General features: G+C 46.6%; 1 protein-coding gene across 2 annotated transcripts in view; it reads left to right on the top strand.

Annotated features, from left to right (window-relative positions):
* Positions 1-24,548, top strand: part of TBC1D22B (TBC1 domain family member 22B) — a 68,778-nt gene that overhangs the window by 31,757 nt on the left and 12,473 nt on the right. The window contains exons 8-14 of one of the 2 annotated variants that reach the window (XM_088831175.1): positions 1,505-1,619; positions 3,187-3,260; position 3,832; positions 19,349-19,455; positions 20,036-20,111; positions 22,621-22,748; positions 23,022-23,117. In XM_088831175.1, the coding sequence (XP_088687301.1) occupies positions 1,505-1,619; positions 3,187-3,260; position 3,832; positions 19,349-19,455; positions 20,036-20,111; positions 22,621-22,748; positions 23,022-23,117 (597 nt within the window). The remainder of the gene's footprint in view (positions 1-1,504; positions 1,620-3,186; positions 3,261-3,831; positions 3,833-19,348; positions 19,456-20,035; positions 20,112-22,620; positions 22,749-23,021; positions 23,118-24,548) is intronic. The other variant, XM_055407257.2, reaches the window with a different exon arrangement.

Genomic DNA, 24,548 nt, shown 5'->3' on the forward strand with positions numbered 1-24,548 from the left:
CCCCAGAGAGCAAGCAGGCCCCTCTAGGGGAGGCAGAGAGGCCTGCTCGTTCCAGACAGGGCCCTGCTCACACTGCCTGCTAGGACAGGGGTGTTGCCGATGGGAGTGTTTGCTGGCTGGCTCGGCCAGCTATAAGGCAGACTCAGCATGGGATTTGGGCTGGGAAACATCCTTTGTTGTGTCTCTAGATTCTCCACATTTCTCCTACACTAGCTAACCAACTCCAAAACCATACAACCATCTCTTTTTTACTTTTCTCCTTGGGAAGTTTTTGCTCCTCGCGCCTGACCTCCGGGAGGCCTCTTCAGTCTGCCCATAGAGCTGACTGATGGGGCTCCGCAGAATACAGGTGTGGTGGAGGCCCCCTCCTCTCCTGTCCCTCCCGCACGTGGTCAGTGTCAGCTCTGTCATCCATCTGGTGTGGTCCAGAGACAGGAGACAGTCCAGTGAGAGCCATTCTGAGGGATGTGTTGGGCCCAGGAGCTGTGGTCAGCAGGCCGAAGCAGGATGAGTGCCAGCAGGCAGAGAGGAGACAGGAAACCCTGAGGGTCTAGTGAAAGCGGAGAGGAGGGGAAGAGAAAGGAGTGGGATGGGACTCTGTAAAGGGACCCTAAGGGTCTTTTCTTTCTCTCCAGACTAAGCCTCTGGCCTGTTGTGGCTAATATACTTAACCCCAGAGGCTTTCCTAGCTGTAGGATTTGGTTCATTTGACTTCCTGTCCCCAGCAAACATCCGGGTTGCATCCTGATGTGTAAAACGACTTCCTGCATGTATTGTCTGTCACTGGTTCCTAGTCAGGCTGGGTTAGAAGTAAATCCAGATCTAGATCTCGTTCCGTCTCAGCAGGGAGAAAGAAGAGGGTGGTAGAGAAGAGATTTCCTCTCTATGTACTGTAATGAGCAAAAGAGATTTAGAAAATGTGTCAGAACTTAGATATTCCGATATCTTACTCCTGGAAATAGAGAAACAGCATCCATAAATGAGCACGGTGGCCTGAATTAATGACATCCATAGCAACTCTTTCCCTAAGCCACCCATGTCATTCTCCTTTCTGTTTCCCAAATTTATGTCACGATGACTAGATACTAGAAAGAGAAGTAAAGGGCAAGAAGTACCTGTTGTTGTTGTTTTAGTTGCTAAGTCATGTCTGACTCTTTGTGACCCCATGGACTATAGCCTCACAGGCTCCTCTGTCCATGGTATTTCCCTGGCAAGAATACTGGAGTGGGTTGCCATTCCCTTCTCCAGGGGATCTTCCTGACCCAGGGATCGAACCTGCATCTCCTGCATTGGCGGATGGATTCTTTACCAACGCCTGTTTAAAAGCAATTTGTATCTTAGAAACTTCCTGTATTTACAGACTTCCTTTGTCCCACAGTAATTTTTAAATTTTTCCTACAAATTCTGTGGCAGTGCTGAGTTAAATTGTGAGGGAGATAAACGGAGGGAGGGAGAGTATCCCCATGATTTAACGTCATGACATCTTTCTTTCTCATTTTCCTAGATCTTCGAAAGAATTCTATTTATTTGGGCCATCCGACACCCTGCCAGTGGGTATGTCCAGGGAATTAATGACCTGGTCACTCCGTTCTTTGTCGTCTTCCTCTCAGAATATGTGGGTAAGAAGCATGAGTACCAAGTTGAACAAGCTATTGCTCTCTTTTTTATCTGTGGTCTATTTGTTTTTCCCAAGAGTGCAGCCAGTGGGCACATCTTGCTAAAAAAAGAGATAGTGGCTTTGGAATACACAGCTGAACCTGTTTTAACAGCAACAGCAGCCTAGAATTTATCTCTCGAGATGGTCACAGATCTCACCTAAAAGACCTGCTCTGCCACAAGAATGACCAAGTTGACATATTTATGTTCCACCATAAACAGATGGTTTGGTGCTTTATCTGAGGTTCTTTTAGGGTTATTTTGAACTTGGCTCTAACACAGGCCCTCATCAGTGAAAGCTGGAATTTCAGATTATGCATCAGGCCCCCATGCTTTAGTTCCCATGCTGTATCTTAGGAGCAGGCTTATGGGCCTGCAGAGGAGGCAGGGTGGTGCCAGGTTCCAGCTCACGTTGGAGATGATGAAATGGGCCAAGGAGAGCTCCAGGACCTTGGTTTCTCCCACTTCCTTCTTCGCCCCTTACCTCACTGGGTTCTTGTCACTTTTTTTTTTAAGGACGATAGTTCTTTTTAAAAAGTTTGTTACTTTATGGCCGCACCGGGTCTGCATTGCTGCGTGTGAGCTTTCTCTAGTTGCAGCAAGTGGGGGCTACTCTCCAGCTACGGTGCACAGGCTTCTCATTTCAGAAGCTTGTATTGTTGCAGAGCACGGGCTCTCAAGCGCGAGCGAGGGCTTTCAGTGGTTGTGGCGTGTGGACTCAGCCTGCGGCTCGTGGGCTCTAGAGCGCAGGCTCAGTAGTTGTGGCACATGGGCTGAGTTGCCCCACGGAACGTGGAATCTTCCTGGACCAGGAATCAAATGCTTGTCCCCTGCAGTAGCAGGTAGATTCTTAACCGCTGGGCCATCAAGGAAGTCCCCGGCAGTTAGGTTTTCTTACAGCGCCAGCTACACTACTCCAGCCAGGCCTAAATCAGGCAGTCTCAAAAAGCATTGAGAATTCTCCACTTCTCCTATTGGTTGCCTTAATCTCTTGTTGTTTTGCAGAAAGTTTTCACTTTTGTCTCAGGTTCAAAGGATTTGTTAACAAAAGAAGCCACTCGTTATATTCAAATAAACAATATCAATATTTATTAGGCTTCCCTGGTAGCTCAACTGGTAAAGAATCCGCCTGCAATGAAGGAGACCCCGGTTTGATTCCTGGGTTGGGAAGATCCCCTGAAGAAAGGTTAGGCTACCTATACCAGTATTCTTGGGTTTCCCTGGTGATTTAGCTAGTAAAGAATCTGCCTGCAATGAGGGAGGCCTGGGTTCAGTCCCTGGGTTGGGAAGATCCCCTGGAGAAGGGAATGGTTACCCACTCCAGTATTCTGGCCTGGAGAATTCCATGAACTGTGTAGTCCATGGAGTCGCAAAGAGTCAGACATGACTGAGTGCCTTTCACTTTCAATATTTATTAGAGAATTATGTCACTTATTTTCAATATTCTAACATTAAAAGAAAAGAGAAATAGAAACAGCAGAGGGTACATCATCAAATTGGGTTTTGACCAACATCCATAAACTTAAACAGCCCTGGAAGTCCTGTGTCACAGCACATCTGGAGTCCCAGTTGGGCAAAGGTCCAGGCAGCGTATCCCCTCCACGGTGAGACTTCAAAAATTGCAGTTCGGGGTTCCGCTTATAATCCCAGGATGCAAACTGAGATCATCATCAATCTGTGAGCAAATTGCAGCTCTTATTTCATTTTAATGCTGTTTGTTTTGTCGTATAAAACTTGGAATGTCGTTAAGCCTGAGGCTTGGTTGGCCAGACCCTGTTCAGCGGCTCAACAGTCTCAAAATTCAGCCCCTATCTTATCTGTGGTGCTGCCAGGCTTGCACTCACATCAAGCAGTCAGAGCAGTGTCCAGACAGGATAGATGCAAGGTCAGAGGCCTGCTCTGCTTTGTCTCTGAAGCCAAACAAGACCGTTTAATTTCCCTAACACTTGTGCTTCAAGGTTCACAGGAAAACCCATCTGTCATATGGCCTGATGTTTTTGTTCTCTTAGTCAGTCAAAGAGAAGTTCATGTGGGAATCAGAACATGGGAAAGGATTTTAGGAAACTATCCGTCTTCTCCGCCCCTTTTCTTGCCTCATTAGTGGCAGGGCTGGGACTAGAACCCTTCTCTTCAGACCCTGGGGGTGGTAGGTAATGAGATGATGCCATCGCAGAGGGTAGGTCAGTCATGAGAAGGGGGCTGGCTTAGAGCCCCTTGGGGTGGGAGGCATGAGAGATGTCTCACTTGATCCTTCCCTTGCAGGTTTTCTGGTGGGACCAAAGGGATGGTGTTTTGGTCTTTCATGAGGCAGCTTTTTTTTTTTTTTAATGATTCAAAAAGGAAGGCAACCAAATGATGTCATTCCTTGTTCTGCTTACGTGACAGCGACCAGGGCAGAACTGGGAGTAAGGGTGGAAAGTCACACTCTTGTCCACGCTATGAAGTGACCCTAAGCAAAAGCATATAAATAAAGCTTTTGCTGGAGAACTTTTATTTTCCCCTCTTATCAGTTGATCTGTTTTTGCAAATGCCTTCATTCTGTGTGTTTAACTTAATTATAAAGAGCAGTGCAGCTGATGCTTTGGGATGTGATTCTTGCAGGAGTACTTTTCTGAAATGATATTAAAGGATGAGCCTTGTTGTTGTTTAGTTGCTAAGTCGTGTCCAGACTCCTTTGTGACCCCTTGGATTGTAGCTCACCAGTCTCTTCTGTCCATGGGATTTTCCAGGCAAGAATACTGGAGTGGGTTGCCATTTCCTTCTCCAGGGGATCTTCCCGCCCAGGGATTGAACCTAGGTCTCCTGCATTGGCAGATGGAGTCTTTACCACTAAACCACCAGGGGAACCCAAGGATGAGCCCAGGAAGATATTAATCCATTCATTAATCTACATTTGAGGTCTAGATGCTGGCATGCAGCATTGCCAGTTATTATGCCAGTTTAGGAAATCCTCAACAGCTGCGGTTCTAGTTGGCTGTTAATTATCTTGTGAGCTGTCATTTGTTATTTTTGTCCCCGATTTTCCTTCACCTTCTATAGGCGCCCATCCCGTTACTACCTTACCTCCGTCAGCCACACGGTGCGCTGTGCCTTTCTCTGACAGATATGACCGCATTCTGATCTGGTTATTTGGTTTGTCAGCCCCACCTGCTGACCAGTGAAATCATTGCTCACCCACAGCATTTACACAGTAAAGTGTGGGCTTCTCTGCTCCTCAGCAGGGAGACCTTTCTGAGTAAGGCTGCAGTCAGCCTCACCTCTGCAGCAGCCTCCAGATGGGTCTTTGGTACCTCGTTCCAGAGCTAGGAAAGTGGGGCCCGTTCATGTTTTACGAAAGCTTTAATTATGTTACATTTCTAAACATATGTAAAAGTAGAAAAAAATAATACCATAAATCCTCATACACTTGCCACCCAGCTTCACACCTCTGTCAGTTCTTCACTCACTCATCTTTGTGAGTAAGCAGATCTCAATGTCAAGCAACGTATAATTTCATCCATAAATATTTCCATATGTGTCACTCAAAGATCATGATTAAAGAAACTCACAGACATAATGTAATTATTACATCTAAGAAGTTATAATAGTTCCTTAATATAGTCTGATATACAGCAGTATTCAAATTTTCTTGATTCCCATAAATGTATTTAACATTTTGTTTGAATCAAGGTTCAGATCAGGTCCACACATTCTACTAGTTTGCTGTTATCTCTCTTAAGTTTCAGTCTATCAATTCCCATCCATCTCTCTTATTTTCCCAGTTTTCAAACTGGGACTTTGCCATGCCAACCAGTAATATTACCATAATTTTTAAAACACTTGACCATTTGCAAAGTACTTTGACATGACTTCCTTTAGTAGCCCCCAGTATCTCTTTAAAGTAGATATGTGAACCCATTTTACAAGTGAGAAATCGAAGACTCAGAGATTTAATGAGCTTCCCAAACTCAAACCTTCATCTTTTGACCCGAATGCTTGTGCTCTTTGGGCTTCCCTTTGTGGCTCAGCGGTAAAGAATCCGCCTGCAATGTGGGAGACCTGGGTTTGATCCCTGGGTTGGGAAGATCCCCTGGAGAAGGGAAAGGCTACCCACTCTAGTATTCTGGCCTGGAGAATTCCAGGGACTCTATATAGTCCATGGGATCGTAAAGAGTCAGACACAACTGAGCGACTTTCACTTTCACTTGTGCTCTTTATGTGACTTGGTGGTATCGCAATTTAGATGCCTCTTCTCCATTTTCTGTTGCAAAGCATGTGGCACATTTCTTGTTACTCCTTGCCCCAAGCAAAAAACCAAAATAAGCAAAAAATTACAGTAGAAGTAAAAGATCAAAACAATAAAGAAGTGTTATTACCTCACCCGTACCCTCCACCACAAGAGATAACACCCTTTGATGTGTATTTTTCCAACCCTTTTCCTGTGTGAGAACAGACCTACATGTGTTATTTTTCTTTGTTTTGTCCAGCAAAATAGAATCAGACTATCCATACTTTTCTAAATCTTTCTTGCTTTCACTCACAAGTATCTGGCCAGCTTTCCAGGTTTGGACATGCTGGTCTGTGTCGTCATTTTCAGCAATTCCATCTATTTTCATTTAGCTTTACTATAGTGTAGTGAACAGTTCTTTTATAGTAGGGCATTTAAATGGTCTATAATTTTTAGCCGTTATAGATAACATTTTAATGAATATCCTTGTGCATGTTTTCTTATACCTTTGTCTTGAAATACGTGTTTTTCTGAAAGAACATCCATAGACATGAAACTGCTAGTCCTAAAAGCATGCCAAATAGATAGTAGTACCTTCCACTGCAGAGAGGTTTGTGGCAGTTTGTACTCCAGCCACTAATGTTCAGGTGCACTTCTCTTCACACCCTTATTAGCAAGTCTAATTGTGTTTCACCAGTCTGGCAGATAATCCATGGTTTGTGTTTCAGTTTTATTGCCACTTACTCATCAGCAAGGTGGTTTATCTTTTCTTTTGTATATTAGCATTTTTTTCTTCTTGTCATCTGCTTGTTCAGATATTTACACTGTTTTTTTTCTTCTATTGTACTGTTGGTCTCGTTTTTTAAGAGCTTTATGTGGATTAGATATACTCATTTTTCATCTGTTATGTGTTGCTAGTATTCAACCTTTTTTGACACACCCACTCCATGGGAATTCTTTATGGCTCAACCTAGTATTTTTTCTCTCCCAGATCATCATTTATCTTTTCAGCTTTTATTATGTCTCCTTATATAGCTCTTCCTAATTTTTATGTAGTCAAACCTGTCCATTCAACAGGTGTTTATTGAGCTCCTACAGGAAATTAAAAGACGCTTACTCCTTGGAAGGAAAGTTATGACCAACCTTGATAATATATTAAAAAGCAGAGACATTACTTGGCCAACAAAGGTCCGTCTAGTCAAGGCTATGGTTTTTCCCGTGGTCATGTATGAATGTGAGAGTTGGACTGTGAAGAAAGCTGATCACCGAAGAATTGATGCTTTTGAACCGTGGTGTTGGAGAAGACTCTTGAGAGTCCCTTGTACCGCAAGGAGATCCAACCAGTCCATTCTAAGGGAGATCGATCCTGGGTGTTCATTGGAAGGACTGATGCTAAAGCTGAAACTGCAATACTTTGGCCACCTCATGTGACGAGTTGACTCACTGGAAAAGACTCTGATGCTGGGAAAGGTTGAAGACGGGAGGAGAAGGGGACGACTGAGAATGAGATGGCTGGATGGCATCACCGACTGTGGACATGAGTTTGAGTGAACTCCGGGAGTTGGTGATGGACAGGGAGACCTGGCGTGCTGTGATTCATGGGGTCGCAGAGAGTCAGACACGACTGAGCGACTGAACTGAACTCTATGCCAGAGGATAGAGTGAATAAGATAACAGGTGTGGGCCCTGCCCCCTTATGGAGCATCCGATCTAGTGGGGAGTTGAGGGGCTTACAAAGAAGTAAGTCATTGCAAAGCATGACGCAAAGGAAATACCTCCTCCTTTGTGGTTTCTAGATTTGATATATTGCTTAGGAAGTTTTACCTTCCCCACCTCAATATTATAAAGATACTCTTTCATGTTTTCTTTTAGTACTCTTGTGGCTCTGATTTTACATTTAGATTTTTAAATTCTATTAGTAAAATTTATTTTCTTTTACAGTGGGGTTGATATTTAAAATTACTATTCCAACTGGATACTTCATTATTTATCACTGTTTATATATAGTACATACTTTCTTCACTGGTGTGAAATCTCTCTTCATAATATAGTATAAATTCCTTTATTTACGTGGTTTTGCTTATTTCTATTCCATTTATCTCTATCTCTATGCATCTTCCCAGGAGGCTCAGTGGTAAAGAATCTGCCTGCCAAAGCAGGAGACTCAAGAGATGCAGGTTCAATCCCTGAGTCAGGAAGATCCCCTGGAGTAGGAAACTGCAACCCACTCCGATATTCTTGCCTGAAAAATTCCATGGACAGCTGACGGGCTGCAGTCCGTGGGGTCACAAAGAGTCAGACACGAATGAGCGCGTGCTCTCGCACACACACACACGTACTATGCATGTACAACTTGGATATTTGAGCTTTAGAGGGTGTTTTATTATAATTTCAGGGCTGGTTTCTTTCATCATCCTCTTTAAAAAATCGTCTTAACTCTTCTTCTGGATGAATTTGCCAAGTTCAGGAAATAGGGAACCTACATACTTTAGGAAGTAAGAAGAATTTTTATTGGAGGTGCAGTCATTTTACAAATTAGTTTTGTGGGGTTGTTTTTTGTGTTTTGTTTTTTTTTTGATAGCAGCTTACTGAGATGTCATTCAAATATAATTCACCCATTTAACATGTACAATTCGATAATTTTTAGTATATTTACAGAGTTGTATAACCATCACCACAGTCAATTTTAGAATATTTTCATCCACCCCAAAAAAAACTCTGTACCCTATATCCATCAGTGCCAAGTCCCCCACCCCCTCTACCCCTACCTGCTTTTATTTTCTGTCTCTATGGATTTACCTTTTCTGGACATTTCATAGAAATGGAACCCTGTGATACGTGATCTTTCATGTCTCAGTTCAGTTCAGTTCAGTCGCTCAGTTGTGTCTGACTCTCCACGACCCCATGAACCACAGCACGCCAGGCCTCCCTGTCCATCACCAACTCCCGGAGTTCACTCAGACTCATGTCCACAGAGTCGGTGATGCCGCCCAGCCATCTCACTCTCTGTCGTCCCCATCTCCTCCCGCCCCTAATCCCTCCCAGTTTCTCTCATTTGCTTGTTCTTGAGGTTCGTCTGGGTTGTAGCCTGTGTCAGTGCTCCCCTCCTTTTTTATGGTCAAATGAGTATTCCATCGTGTGAACACACCACATTTTATGTACCGGTTCATCAGTTGCTGGATATAAATTAAGCTTCAAAGAAACAAGGCATACAGACTTCTCTCCAGCCTCAAGGCCTTTCCTGAACACAGACTCAACATTGTTTGTGGCCTCCAAGAACAGTTCTCTTGTCTGAGTAACAATGCTGCTTTTCTCCCTTTCTCTAATAGTGCCGTATCCTAGGAAGGCAGCTGCTGTGAAAGGTGTTTTATTATGACTCTCCCTACTACAGGAGGCCTCCGGGATCCTGCACCCAGGCAACAGGCCAGGCAGGTGGCTTTGCCATCCCAGGCAGGTGTCCCCAGGCAGCCTTGCCCACCGCCTCATCTCCCTGAGCTGTAGCACGGAGGATGTGCCCTAGTAGAGCTGTGGGACACACAGGACCTTGTTTGGCCTCTCTCCTATCTCCTCCACTATCTGTTCTCTATTACTTTTAAAAAACATTTAAAAAAATATGTATTTATTTATTTTTTGCCGCATCGGGCTCTAGAGCACACAGGCTCCATAGTTGAGGCGCTCAGGCTTAGATGCCCGTGACACGTGGAATCTTAGTTCCCTGACCAGGGATCATCCTCATCCCCTGCGCTGAAAGGCAGATTTTTAACCACTGGACCACAAGGGAAGTCCCTATTCTCCATTACTTTTATAAAGTAGCTGCTAAGTCACTTCAGTCGTGTCCGACTCTGTGTGACCCCATAGACGGAAGCCCACCAGGCTCCCCCGTCCCTGGGATTCTCCAGGCAAGAACACTGGAGTGGGTTGCCATTTCCCTCTCCAATGTGTGAAAGTGAAAAGTGAAAGTGAAGTCGCTCAGTCGTGTCCGACCCTTAGCGACCCCACGGACTGCAGCCTAGCAGGCTCCTCCATCCATGGGATTTTCTAGGCAAGAGTACTGGAGTGGCTTGCCATTGCCTTCTCCGTATAAAGTAGCACCTGAGCTTATTTCATGCTTCGTGTCATGTTTGTTGTAAAATAGCTGAAAATGGGGGCATCGGTGACTCCCCTCTGTTGAGAGAATTTTTCTGTACCTAACCTAGCCCCCCCACGCCCTCAGTTCCCATTTTTTTTTTTTTTTTTCTGAAACCTGCAGCTCACATTGAAGTGGGACCTCTGTGGATAAGCCAGCTGTGTCTGGGTCCAGCGGTGACAGTGCTCGAGGGTCACCCTTGGGGAAATACAGTCTCCGGACTGTGACCCCTCTGGACTCTTCAAAACCCTTTAGGACTTAGATGGCACTATTGATCTAATTCAGAACATATTGTAATTAATAATATAGTCATCACCAAAATAAGCTGCATATCAGCAGCTGTGTAAGTGAATGAGGAGTTGTCTGGAAGAGAGGGACCCAGGATATGTCCTGTTTTCAAAAGAAGAACGATGCCTGGTGATTTCTTTCATTGCAAAATGAAACACTAGCGAGCAACTCTCCCCCTTCTCCTCTGCATGAAGTAGTACAGCAGGATTTTCATTTCAGGTTTTACTCAGAAGCACAGTAGCAATTGAAGTCCCAGAAGGGAAGTCTTAAAATCTCTGACTCATGTTCCCTGAATGACATTTATGCTCAGATATGTCACAGGTAACGCTCAAAACCCTTCAAGCTAGTCTTCAACACTACGTGAGCCGAGGACTTCCAGATGTACAAGCTGGATTTAGAAAACGCAGAGGAACCAGAGATCACATTGCCAGCATCTATTGGAACATAGAAAAAGCAAGGGGATTCCAAATAAACATCTGCTTCATTGACTATACTAAACCCTTTGACTATGTGGATCACAACAAACTGTGGAAGATTCTTAAAAAGATGGAAATACCAGACCACCTTACCTGTCTCCTGAGAAACTTGTATTCAGGTCAAGAAGCAACAGTTAGAACTGGACATGGATCAGCGGACTGGTGCAAAATTGGGAAAGGAGTACAACTAGGCTGTATATTATCACCCTGCTTATTTAATGTCTATGCAGAATATATCATGCAAAATGCTGGCTGGAAGACTCACAAGCTGGAATCAAGATTACTGGGAGAAATATCAATAACCTCAGATATGCAGAAAGCAAAGAGGAGCTAAAGAGCCTCTTGATGAGGGCAGAATAGGAAAGTGGAAAAAAACTGGCTTAAAATTCAACATTCAGAAAACTAAGATCATGGCATCCAGTTCTATCACTTCATGACAGATAGATGAAGATAAAGTGCAACCAGTAACAGATTTTATTTTCTTGGGCTCCAAAATCACTGTGGATGGTGATTGCAGCCACAAAGTTGAAAGATTCTTGCTCCTTGGAAGAAAAGCTGTGACACACCTGGACAGCATATTAAAAAGTAGAGGCATCACTTTACCCACAAAGCTCAAAGCTATGGTTTTTCTAGGAATTATGTACAAATGTAAGTATTGGACCATAAAGAAGGCCGAACTGTGGTACTGGAGGAGACTCCTGAGAGTCCCTTGGACTGCAAGGACATCAAACCAGTCCATCCTAAAGGAAATCAGTCCTGAATATTCTTTGGAAGGACTGATGCTGAAGCTGAAGCTCCAGTACTTTGGCCACCTGATGCTAAGAACCATCTCATTGGAAAAGACCCTGATGCTGGGAAAGATTGAGGGCCGGAGAAGGGGGCGACAGAAGATGAGAAAGTTGGATGGCATCACTCACTCAATGGACATGAGTTTGAGCAAACTCTGGGAAATGGTGAAGCCTGGTGTGCCATATAGTTCATGGGGTCTCAAAGAGTCAGACACGACTTAGTGACTGAACAACAATGACATGTCATAAATGACCAATTAGGGTTAGCTTGGCTACTTTGATAGGGAACCACAAATACCAGTATTGTAAACAAGAGAGAAAAGTTTATTTCTCCCACATTAAAAGTCAGGAGGTGAGCAGTCCAGGGTTCCATGATATCAGGGATTCAGCCTCTCTCTGTTGTCCTGCCATTCTCAGCGTGTGTTTTCCTACTCATGATCCAAGATAGCTGCTTGTTCTCTAGCCATCACATCTATATTCCAGCCATTATGGAGGGGGAAAGGAAGAAAGACATACTCTTTCCATTGAAAGACACTTCCCAAGTACGTAACACTTGGTTTTGAATCTCTCATCTGAATTTGGTCTTACGGTGATTCCCATCTTCTAGTGAGCCTGGAAAACACAGTCTGTATCCCAGGTGACCAGCACCCTTAAGGATCCTATCATCGAGGAGGAAGTGGTAGCAGGTATTCATGGACAACAATGGTCTTTAGTATCCTTTGGCTCCTCAAACTCAGCGTTTGACTAATTCCTCTTCTCCCTATGCCCAGTCACCCTTTTCTCTCAGTCACCAACATTTCCTGTCTCTTAAGTCAGAAATGCTAAGTGTGTGTGTGCGCATAGTCAGTCGTGTCCAACTCTTTGCAACCCCATGGACTGTAGCCTGCCAGACTCAATCCTTGGAATTTTCCAGGCAAGAATGCTGGAGTGGGTTGCCATTTCCTACTACAGGGGATCTTCCCCACCCAGGGACCAAGCATGCATTTCTCACATCTCCTGCATTGGCAGGCAAGTTCTTCACCACTAGTGCTGCCTGGGAAGCCCAGAAATGCTAAGACTTGTTTGTATTAATAATTCTTTCTCATTGTTTCATATCCGATCAGTTACAAAGCTCTGATGGTTTCATGTTCTAACTATTTCTTGAATCTCTTTCTCTCTCCATTGCTCTAGCTCAGGCCTGGATTGCTGAAACGGCCAAGTATGTTTTCCCATCTCTGGTTTTTATTCCCGTCAATACCATCTTTCACACCATTTAAACACAGACCTGCCTGTTCAGCCCCTCTGCTTAAAACCCTTAACTAGCCTCTCATCACCTACAGTTTAAAATGTCCAGATTCTCGGGAGTTCCCTGGTGGCCTAGTGGTTAGGATTCTAGGCTTTCACTGCCATGGCCTGGGTTCAGTCCCTGGTCAGGGAACCAAGATCCCCACGAGCCACATAGCACAGACAAAAAAGTCCACATTCTGTAGCTTGTTGTGCAAGGCGCTGTGTCCTCTACTTCTGCCTCGCCTCTCAAAGGCAGAAATCCAAAATTGACGTCTTTAATCTAAAGCCTTATCCCGTACGACTTCTTTATCCCCAGGCTAATCCATGTGCATTCTTTAAGGCTCCCCTTCCTCCTGGAAGCCTGCCCTGAGACTTCCTCCCTCCCTCCTCCCACCACCACCTAGTGGCACTCTTTCCCTAACTGTGCATTTCCCCTTTGAAGGACTCTGTGACACCAACTACTGTATGTTTCCCTCCTACCATCTGCCACTGGTCTTTATGATTCTTTGAGGCCAGAGACTATTTGAAACATCTTAGCATTCCCAGTGCTTTCATTTTGGTGTCCATAAATTCCGCATGTGTCTAGATTAAGAGTGAGTGCTGACTCTCTGCAGCCCCATGGACTACAGCCCACCAGGCTTCTCTGTCCATGGAATTTCCAGGGAGGAATACTGGAGTGAGTTGCCATTCCCTACTCCAGGGGATCTTCCCGACCCGGGGATCAAACCCGCGTCTCTAGTGTCTCCTGCATGGGCAGGCAGATTCTTTAGCACTGAATGAATGAGAGAATGAAAATTTCATAGTGGTTTAAGATAGTCAGGAAATAGTACAGCTTTGCCGGCCTTGGCCACTGGAGGGCAGTGAATCACAGCATTTTGATTCTGTGCTGATTTAGCCAAAAGTTCTTTCTTGTCTCTTCTCTTTTGTAAGGGGTAGAGATGGAGCACCATCACTTACTCAGCAGTTACTTATTGATTCTTACTCTGTACCAGGCACTGCTCTAGGCACAGGGGATATGACCATAAAAAAGTAGAAATCCCTGCCTATCACTTCTAGATGTTTATTCACAGAAAATAAGAGCATATAGTCCTTCTTACCCACACAAGGGTAACTATGGATGTCTTACTGACTTCTGACACCTCAGCTAGTTTTTCCTGCCTCTAAACTTTATATAAATTGAGTCATTAGAATAAGGATATTCCACCTTTCATTCTCCTGCTCTGAGTTTGGAGGGAACTGGGGAGTGGGGCTGATGCTGAATTTTTAGCCCTCACCCTGTCTGGCATTTTACCCCTTTCCTCAAGGTGCCTCCTGGCCCCGTCTTCATAGACGAAGCAGCCTCGTACATGCTAAGAAATTTGAGGAATATTTGAGGCTCTTTCCAGCAACAGACATATATGTGGAGACGCCCAGTCAGAGTGCTGAGCAGGGTTACTTTCAGCGGGCAGTTGGGAGCAGTGTGAGCATTTGGTGGGATGTCCAGGGCTGGATTTCCTCCCATGTAGAGGTAAGCTCTCCAAAGGCAAGCTGTGGCTCGCCATCTCCCTGGCGGTGAGCCAAGTGACTTGTGCATGCTCACTTGCTGTCTCTTTTCTCTGACCCAGGCATACATAAGCGAGACACTGTGACAGAGGAGAAACTGAGGTAGCCAACATAGTTAAGATGTTTGAGCCTAGATGAGAAATCTGTGGGCAGCTGACCACCGGCTCCAGGGACCCTGGACTTCCCAGGGCCGGTTGGCGTACAGGAGTCTCGGGGACGCGCTGCCTGGCTCAGTGGGTAGTCTTTGGGCAGGTCCTAGAAGGTGAAGGCAAAGTGTGTGCTGGACCTGACCCCTCCCTTGCCCCTCTAACCCGAATACTCATACAGTCTGGGTTCCTGTAGTCCGGGCATCAAGAGGCTGATTTAACCAACAGCCATTAGTGTTCATTAAATAAAAGTAGAAGTAATACACGAACCTCAGGAAAGTAGAGTCGGTTTGGTGTGTGTTGGTTTTTAAAATTCATTTTAGCCAGGTGCCCCATGCTGAGCAGTGGATGACCAGAGATCGTTCTGCATTCATGTTTACCTTTTAGCCGCTGCCCTGATTGACCAGCAACATGTCGGGGAGGGCTCTATGGTCAGCTGCTTCTCACTGTCTTGGAAACAGCGTGTCTCCTCTCACAGTCTGGAACAGGGTTCTCGTGAAACAATACCACCCGCTCCCATGGGTTTCTGCTCTGTAAAAACCTCTTCCCTGTCCTCAGTGTCCTTTCTTTGTCAACTGGTGTGACTTTGCTGGGTTTAACCGAGGGGTCCCTCCGCCTTGTCCATACTCGGCTCTGGTGGCTTTGTCACAGATAGTTGCCTGAAAAATGCCAGATGAGTAATACCCAACAAGTTTCTATGGCACTTGAACCCCTTTAAAATTATTGCATTCAGGTGATAGGATGAATTCCTTGGTACTCTTCTTAAAACTGTGTTTTTCTGGATGAAAGATTTAATTCCTATTTTATGAGGTTCTTTAGATGTATGGCTGAAAAGATTTATTTTTTTCCTTTTCTCAAGCAGTTTACTTTTGTGGTCAGAAAGTATTAAGTAAGCTCTTCTCATGAGTCCAGTTAAAAAAAACAGACAGGAATCATGTAAGCCAGAGGCTTTGGAAAATAGAAGGGCTGTCTGTAGTCTGGTGCCTTGAATCTTCTCGTGTCTGCGTGTCGGGCTGGTTGATTTCGACCCAACAGATCACAAAATCTAGCAATTGCCCTGTGATCACAGATACTTTCTGGGAAATGCCTTGAGCACTGAGTGGACAAGTTCTCTTTCCAGTTTTAGCAAAACCAGTTCTTCCCTAAGCTGTTGGGGAGTGTTTGAGGCATAGGTGAGGCTAGTTTTAGGCCCGAGATCTGGAGTTCTGAGAAAAATGAACACTTGACTGGGGCCACCACTCAGATACATTTATCGGGTAATAACGCTGGGCTTCACAGCATGTTCTTGTCAAGCCTAGAGTGGGCAATTCGATTTTTATAAAGAGCTGTTGGGTTTCCTCTTTTTGGATGCTTTGCCTCTTAAAACAGTCATAAAATATCCCTTAAAAATCTCACTCCCTCCAGTCCGAGTCCTGGCTGCTGAATGCTCCGTAATGACAACCAGAGACGCTGCCCTCATCTGAGACTGCATTGCTGGCGTGGCTTCCCATTCCGGCTTCAGTTATGTGTTGAATTTTCTCAAGTGGGATGTTTAATGATCCTTCTGAACAGACTGTTGATGCTGAATGAAACCTTTCCCGAGAGCATGTGGGCCTCCCTTTCTCTGCTGCTTTTTGCTGGTGCGCTTAGCTCACAGTTTTTGACTGAATGTGTGAGTTTTAGCGTCCCAGCAGGCGGAACGCTAGGACTAAACCCTCCTCCCACTCTCGAGTGCTGGTGAGCTCCCCGACTGCCTGTGAAAGCCAAGCGCCAGCAGGCAGGCGGGGCGTGAGGGCAGAGCACAGGGAAAGGACAGCTCCCAATTCACTAGGCTCCAAGAGAGGGTTCAGCGTCCACTGTTGACCCCCTTCTCCCCGGGACAGCTAAGGTTGGGAACTGGCACAGTTACTGAGAGCAGGTTCTTATCCACTTGGGCCTCATGTTGCTCGATTTTCTTCCTTAAGAGCCAAAGGTGGAAATGGAAAGCTTTGAAATTTGTCTTTTATTTTTAAGGTACGTTTGGAATTAGGTTAGGTTTGGCTGCAAATAACAGAGATCTAAAATAACCGAGGCTTTAATAGCAGTAATACTTAACATTTGCGCAATGCTTATTTTATCCCAGGCACAGTTCGTTCTTTTCATATATTGACTTGTTTAATCCTTACAACGTGCCTCACTGGTGGTAGGATGTTACTTCCTTCAGAGAGGAAGCGTTGAGGCTCAGGAAGTAAAGTCGTTTGCCCAAAGTCACAGAGCTTGTGAGTGACAGGGCCAGGATTTTGGCTGCACAATCCGGCTTCAGAGTCAGTGCTCCTGACCGCTGACTGTTCTGACGAAAAAGCCACAGGTCTCCAGGGCTCGTGTGGCAGCCTGCTCCCCATCATACTCAGCGAGCCTGGCGCTCTCTCCCAGTTGCTCTGCTGTGTGCGGTTTCCATTCCCAGTGACATCTGCTGCAGTGTCCTGGAATGGTAGAATGCCCAGGTAGGACAAGACCCTTCGGATTATTGTGGAGCTCGGGATCTTCATTTGTGAAACACGTACAAATAGTGGCAGAGCTTTTATCTTGAGCTTTCCTTATGGGCTTCATTTTTTTTTTTTTTTTACAGAGGAAGGGAAGCTACTGCCCAGGCTGGTTAGTGTGATCAGCCACACTCACTAAAAGGGAGAGCCCACGTGGTTCCCTAGCGCACTGCTGGGAGTCTGCTCCTGGAGAGTGGTCTGCTGGTACCCGTGGTTAGGTCCTTTGGCCCACAGCAGTTCTCGTGTGGTTCCTCCAGCCATTATTTGTGGTAGCGGGTGTTGGAGGCCCCTGGGTATCCATCCTTGGCGGGGAACAGATAGGTCAAGAGGTGGTGGCCTGTGTGGGGCAGTGAACTAGAGGTCTGAACAGCAACACAGAGGGATGTTAGAAATGTAAGATGAAGCAAAAAGAAAAAGGAAGATTCTGAGCAGGGTCTTGGAGCCCAGTATCACTTGATTAAATTAATAGTATGCATATGGCCACCCCCTACACTGGCAAAACACCCACTACATAAATGGTTAAATTAGAAAAAAAAAAGAAAGATGGTATTTCATGGAAGGATTTTTTTGTGTGGTTTCTCAAATAGAGCTTTATATATTATCCGAAGTCTTCATTTCTGTAGGCTTAGTATTGTTTTACAAAATCTTGTTCTCTTTTTGGTAGTAAAAGGCAGATGTAGTCCATGGTACCTCCTTTTTGCTAGAATCGTGTGCATTTTTTCTTGCCTAAAAGTTATACTTACTGTAGAAATTTTGAACAGTAAGGCTTAAAGAAAATAAAAATTCTTTATCCCTACTACCTTGGGAATAAGCACTGTAAACCCTTGTGATATATTTTGTTTTTCCTCTGTGCTTATGCAAACACATAAATATTGTATGTACAGTAGTTGAGAGTAAACCATAAATAACTTTGTACTTTATTCCTTTCCCTCAACGCTGTAACATGCTTCCCCATGTCATTACAAATTCCTAATAAACCTCACCTAAAATTAACTATATCATGCCTACCGTGTGCCAGGGTCTGTTGTCGACACTTTGCTTTTATTAACTGTGGACTTCTTACACTGTTGCCAGGCTCATAGCTTTTCTGACAAAGCACCCTGCCCTCCCCAAAAGGGTTTTTACAGCCCTTGAGGTCCATTAAAAAAACGCTGTTTATATAGGATGAGAATCAGAGAGTTGTTGTGCAGCATCCTGAGAAAGTCCAATTATAAGTCTTGATAGAGGGGTAATTCTCATAAAGGTCTGGATTCTGAATACGTTCTGTCATACCTGAGTCTGCAGCACCAGGGACTGCAGTGAACATGCTGTTTTCAAACAGGGCTCCAAGGAGAGAAGCTGCCTTTGACACAGAGCGCAAGGGCCGGAGCGTTTCCATGTGTGGCCTCTGACGGGCATGCAGGGCCTGTGGGTTGAGGTGGCCTGTCTTGTCTACCTTGTCTCCCTCAGGAAGGAAACATCACACATTCCTTCTTCTAGAAGACTTCTGTGTTCTCGCTTCTTACATCTTAGCCCAGATGGACAACCTCTCACTCTTGTCACTTAGTGTGGGGTTTCCATGACACGCTCATAGGCAGGCCTCTTTAAAAGAGGTGCCAAGGCTAAAGAAACTGGGGGAATGCTGAGCAAGCCAGATGAAGGAGATTTTCTTAATGCAGAATTCCTAATAACTTCTCGAATCCTTTTATTAATCTCCAAGATGAGGATATATAATGCAACGTTTCTCTGCTGTGTTTGTCCATGGAACCTTTTTTACTTGAGTATCCTATAGGATTGAGGTTTTTGCAGAATCCAGCTTGATAACTGCCAGCTTGGTTGAAATTAAATCCTGGAAGCTTTCGTGCGTTTGGGCCATCTTCCTTCACACAGCTCATCCTCACTTCTGGGGAATTCTGTCTTTAAAAGGACCTGAAGGGGCTCCCTGATCCCAGCTGTTCTCACTGCCCATAAGAGTGAGTGTGTTAGTTTACTGAATTTCTGAAATCAAAGAATTTTTCCAGACTGTCTCCAGGGGGCTGGATATAGCTCATTGAACATGAAGCCTGAAGTTTTTTGTTTTTTTTCCTCAAACTAAATGAAAAATGCAGTGGAAGAAAAAGATGTGTGGAACCCAGCCAACCCGGTGTGAGAAATGGCCTGTGTAGTGTTGCCATGAGATTCTCGAGTGCCTTCCTGGGACACGCCTGCCCACCTGGCAAGGGGATGGGGCGGGGGCAGGCCCCGTTCCTTGGCCTCACATGAGCCTGGCTCCCTCCGGGCCTTAAGAACCCCATTGAAGATACTAGACTTTGTCTTTCTCTCTCCATTTTTTTAGAGAAAACCTCTGGACTTTCTTCACCTTTTGTTTTACAGAAGAGGATGTGGAGAACTTTGACGTGACCAATTTGTCTCAGGACATGCTGCGAAGCATAGAAGCCGACAGCTTTTGGTGCATGAGCAAACTGCTGGACGGGATCCAGGTGAGTGACTCTGCCCTCTTGGGATGCCCTGCTTGGGGCTCCCTTTGGGTTCCTTGTTGCTCTTCTGCATCAGACAACCACCCCACTCTGGCCCCAGCATGGCTCCTCCCCTTTTGGGCCATCCATCTTTACCTCATTCATTAGCTTTACAGCTTTCAAAAGGCAGTGATTCTAGATGACTTCCCTGGCAGCCCAGTGGTTAGGACTGTGCGTTTTCACTCCTGAGGACACCGGTTTGATCCCTAGTTGGGGAAGATCCCACAAGTTGTGCTGTGCAATAAAAAAAGCGATGGTCTAATGTGCCCTGGAGTGTCCAGGGGAGTCTCCGCGTTGCTCTGCCTTTCTCATTAGGGCCTGATCCCGCCTTTCTGCAGTGCCCCCAGACATGCAGTTTGCCTCCGAAGCACATGCCTTTCCCCCACACTTTGCTGTTCTGTGAGATTCCTTTGTTCCCTACAACACTGGCAGCAGCTTTGGAGAAACAGCTTGTGCTTTGAAACATGTTTCAGTGACCACGGGGGAGGGGTGGCCCGACGGTGCGGCATTCCCTGCTCGGCCTGAGGTTCTGTGTCGTTTGCAGGATAACTACACCTTTGCACAACCAGGGATCCAGAAGAAGGTCAAGGCGCTGGAAGAGCTTGTCAGTCGGATCGATGGTAGGTTCAGAGGAAGAACCCTGCAGCAGTGTGGTTCTGACACAAGTGTGGATCACACACAGTGTGATTGTGCAGGTGCGGGGTGGGTGGGGGGCATCTCCTCGGCCCCTGTCCTGGCCGTGACGCCTTCCGGTTCGCTCGGTGCTGTTGGCAGCACTGGCACCCTTCCGCATCTCACCGGGGCGGCGAGGCGAGAACTCTGCTGTTAGGTCACGTCCTTTTCTCGCCTTGGTTTCCCGTCACCAGGTTCTGCCAGTCCTCGAGCATCTCTCCTCAGATTCACCCTTTGTTCTTCATGGCCCTGGCCACAGCGCTGGTCCAGCCATGCTTGGGTTTCTGCAGCTTCCTCCTAGCAGCACTCGCCTCCTGCATCCTTGTCCCTCTTGCACGTGTCTGCCACACACCTCCATCTCTCCAGAGCTCTGTTCCGGTCTCATCCCGCTTCCGCCCCGAACCCGCCCACGTTCTCCGCTGCTTTTAGCATCAAGTCTGTAGTCTGACCTCGTCCTTCCCCCTGTGATGTGACTCAGGATTTCTGGGCTCGATGCAGGGTCCTCAGGTGTGCCTGATACCCCAGCAGGACATCCCATAGATCCCTGTGACCCGTCTGGGTGGGGAACAGGAGTCGCGGCCTCCCGAAGCAATGTCTTTGAGGAACAGGAGCCCTGCAGTAAGTCTTTAGCCCCACCATGGGATCCTGGAGTGTTAGAACTGAAGGCAGGTCAGGAAGCCCTGCTGTTGACTAATGAGGAAACTGAGGCCCGGGGAGAGAAGTTGAAATTAAGTTTCATGAAGATCATATACAGGTCTAACAGCAAGGTCTTCTGTTAAGTGGAATGTCCAGCACCAGTTAATTCTATCAGTTGCTACACAACTAATAAGTCCCACTATCTGGTTTTCCATCATGGATTTTTCTGCTTCATCAGTGCATTCCTCGTCCCTCCCACCCCCCACCCCCCATATGGAGATTGCATCTTTCTCCTTTCCCAGATTCTCTTCCCTTGAAAACCTTCCCTGATTTGTTCCGCTCACTCCAGCTCCTTTTTACAACTTAGGGTTTCAGTCCCTAGAGTTTATTTGATTATTTGCTGTTCTTTCCCCATGCATTGCACATGGGATGCTTTTAGCTCTCTGCCTCGTTGCCTGGCCCAGCGGTCAGCTCCATGCCAAGCCCACACCCAGCTCTCCTACCTCCCTCACTTGGCTCCTGGGACGGGGCGTATGCGGAGCTGTCTGACAGGGGCTGTCTTCCAGAGGGTCTGTGCTGTAGTTGTTTCCATTGTCTGGTCTGACCTTTTTTTTCCCCTTCTGCCATCAAAAATATCTGATATAAAAAAGGCATAGTATGTTATGATATAGTGTATTTTTAAATGTGTATATCTTTGTGCTTTGAATTATAGAAGTAATACTCACTACACAAATTTAGACAATTCCAAAAAATCCCCAAAGTAAAAATCCTCCCCCTTCTTTAAATTCTGCTCCCTAGATATAACCATTATTGATAGTTACTCTTTTAAAAGCTGTAGTATTTACCACATGAGGGTGCTATCGTAGACACTTTTATTTTCTCATTTTATTCGCCCCCAGACTTACTGAAGTTTGAATGAGTATCCCCATTTATAGATTAGGAAACTGAGGAGGATAGTGATTTAAAAAAAAAAACCCCTATCAAGCAGTATCTGAAGGGCTGCTGTACGGAACAGGGGTCAGGTGTGTTTGGGTTGCGCCAGAACACCACGCCCACACCACGGGGTGGGAGTTGTGGGGGGAGCTGGCGTCTGTTGAATGTGGTGAAGCACTTTCCGGTGAATCACTTAATCAGTTGGAGAGGCTGCCCTTGAGTGGAGTCGGTGAACCTCTTTCCCTGGCTGTTTAAGTCCCTGCTGGCTGCCATCTGTCAGAGATGCTAAAGAGGAATCCTCACCGGTGGGAGGATGGCCAAGGTGACCCACACAGTTCTTTTCCGTTGCGTCTCCTTCTGTGATGAGTAACAAGGTCACGCAGCCAAGTGAGCCCTGTGTCTCCCCCGCTTGATGGCTCGAGCAGCCCTGCACAGGAAGAAAGGCCCCCATAACGTCACCGTGGGATGTTCAAATAGTTCTCCTACGTGCGGGGCTGAGCTCACCAAGCAGCACTGCTGTGAGGTGGTGGGATCCAACACTGGACAGTCAGGTCCCGGTTTGGCCCCTCTATGCCAGGCTTCCCCAGGGGGAGGAGCGGAACAGAAATGGAAACTGGGACTTCCCTGGTGGTCCAGCGGTTAAGAATCCGCCTTGGAATGCAGGGGACATGGGTTCAATCCCTGGTCGGGGAACTAAGATCCCTCATGCCGCAGAGCAACCAAACCTAAGCGCCACGACGAAAGATCCCACGTGACTCAGTGAAGATCCGACACAGCTATATAAACAAATTTTAGAAAAGGAGCCAGAAACTGCCTTTTTGGTTTATGTGAGTCAGGGTCCGATCCCCTAGGTGACGCGCAGGGGGCCAATGACCCTTTCTGTTTCAGAGCAGGTACATAATCACTTCAGGAGGTACGAGGTGGAATACCTCCAGTTTGCCTTCCGGTGGATGAATAACCTGCTAATGCGGGAGCTTCCCCTTCGCTGCACCATCCGCCTGTGGGACACGTACCAGGTATGGGGAGACCTCCCCCTCAACAAACACACCCGCCGGGCTGTCCCTGAGGCACCCGGCTCCCTGCCGGCTCGGAAGTCCTCCCCACCTCCTTTCCGCCTCTGTGTCTGCCTTGCCCTTGAGGGCATGGCTCTGTGCACCCAGCCACGGAAGGGGTGCTGCTCTGCTTGCCCCCCTCGCAGAAGGAGGGGTCTGAGAGGGCTGGAGCCAGCTTCTCATCAGGGCTTGGAGACCTAACTTTTTCTGTTGTTTTTTTTTTCTACCCCTTTCCAGTCTGAACCAGAAGGGTTCTCCCACTTTCATCTCTACGTGTGTGCAGCTTTCTTGATCAAGTGGAGGAAAGAGATCCTGGATGAGGAGGACTTTCAGGTGAGGGGCCTGAGCTCAGCCTGTGTTGGGGATGCGTGTCAGAGCAGGCATTATCCCGCTCGTGGGGCTGTCCTGGGAGAAGGTGCCCCAGCAGGTGCCTGGCTGGGAAGAGGAAAGGTGAGGGGATGTTCAGAAGAGGGCACCCCTCCCAGGTAGCAGGAAGCTCTGGGGGCCCAGAGTTCTTCAGTGTGAAAGGGTCTTAGCACTGGAAGGGCTGCAGAGCACCTGGGCAGGTCGAAGAGGCCTTACTGTTGTTCGCTGACAAGCATTTATTGAAAGGCTGCAGTGTGCTCGGCGCCACTGAGGGAGTAAAACACAGAAAGTAGAACAGAGAGCCCTATTCTTGCAGAGCTTACGTTCTACCTGGGGAGAGACACAGTAAACAAAAGCAGTGTAAATTAGAAAGAATATTAGAGGGTGATAAATTTTTTTTTAAGGTGGATAAGTTTTTTTGTTTTTTTTAAAGGATAAAGGGATTACTAGGTGGTCAGGAAGGACAGGTTGCAGTTTCAAATAACGTAGTCAAGATAGGCTTACTGAGAAGGCGACATGAGCAAAGGCTGGGAGAACATGAGGGAGCCACATGGACATCGGGGGATCTGCGGGGAGAGCATCCACAAAGCTGGAGCAGCCATGCAGAGGCAGTAAGGTTGCAGTGTGCCTGAGCTGTCTGTGGAACCATGACAGTGGTCAGTGGAGTAGAGTGGCCCAAGGAAAGAGAAAGAGGCCCGAGAAGTCACAGGGGACTCAAGTCATGGCAGCTTGTAGCCAGAGTCAGGACTTTGGCTTTTACTCTGAGTGGAAGAGGATCCAGGAGAGAGTCTTGTGCAGAGGAGGGGCATCATCTGACTTACAGTTTCAGGGGATCCCTCTAGTGTGGACTTGAGGTGGAGCCAGTGGACGCTAGGGTCCACCCTGGAGGCTACACGAGGGTGGCCTGGACCTGGATGGGGGAGTGGAGATGAGGCAGGTGGCCAGGTCTTGGATGCACTTTGTAATCAGAGCCAACAGGGATTCCTGAGAAATCAGGTATAGAGTATACCAAAGGGATGAGGGTGACTCCACAGTTTGCGAGAAGGCTATAGGAGGAGCAGGTTTGTGGAGGAAGATCATTTGGAGTTCATTTGGGGGCATGATGAATTTTAAACACCATTAGACATCCAAATGGAGAGGTGGAGTAGGAAGATAGATCCTGTGAGTCTGAACTTGAAAGAGAGAGGAGTCTGGACTGGACATGCGTGTTTAGGAGCCTCTGGCTAGATGGTCCTTGAAGCCGGGCCCCTGGATGAAATCCAAAGGAGGTGGGAGTGAACAGAGGAGACACAAGAGCCAGGCCTGAGACCCGGTGCCCCCGCTTACGGGAGATCAAGGAAGAAAGATAGTCGGGCAGGGAGAGAGAGGGGGTGACCAGTGGGAGTGCAGTGTCCTCGA

Source organism: Moschus berezovskii, chromosome 23 (genome assembly GCF_049115385.1).
Source record: "Moschus berezovskii isolate FMDL1 chromosome 23, NW_MosBer_1.0, whole genome shotgun sequence".
NCBI classification, from domain to species: domain Eukaryota; kingdom Metazoa; phylum Chordata; class Mammalia; order Artiodactyla; family Moschidae; genus Moschus; species Moschus berezovskii.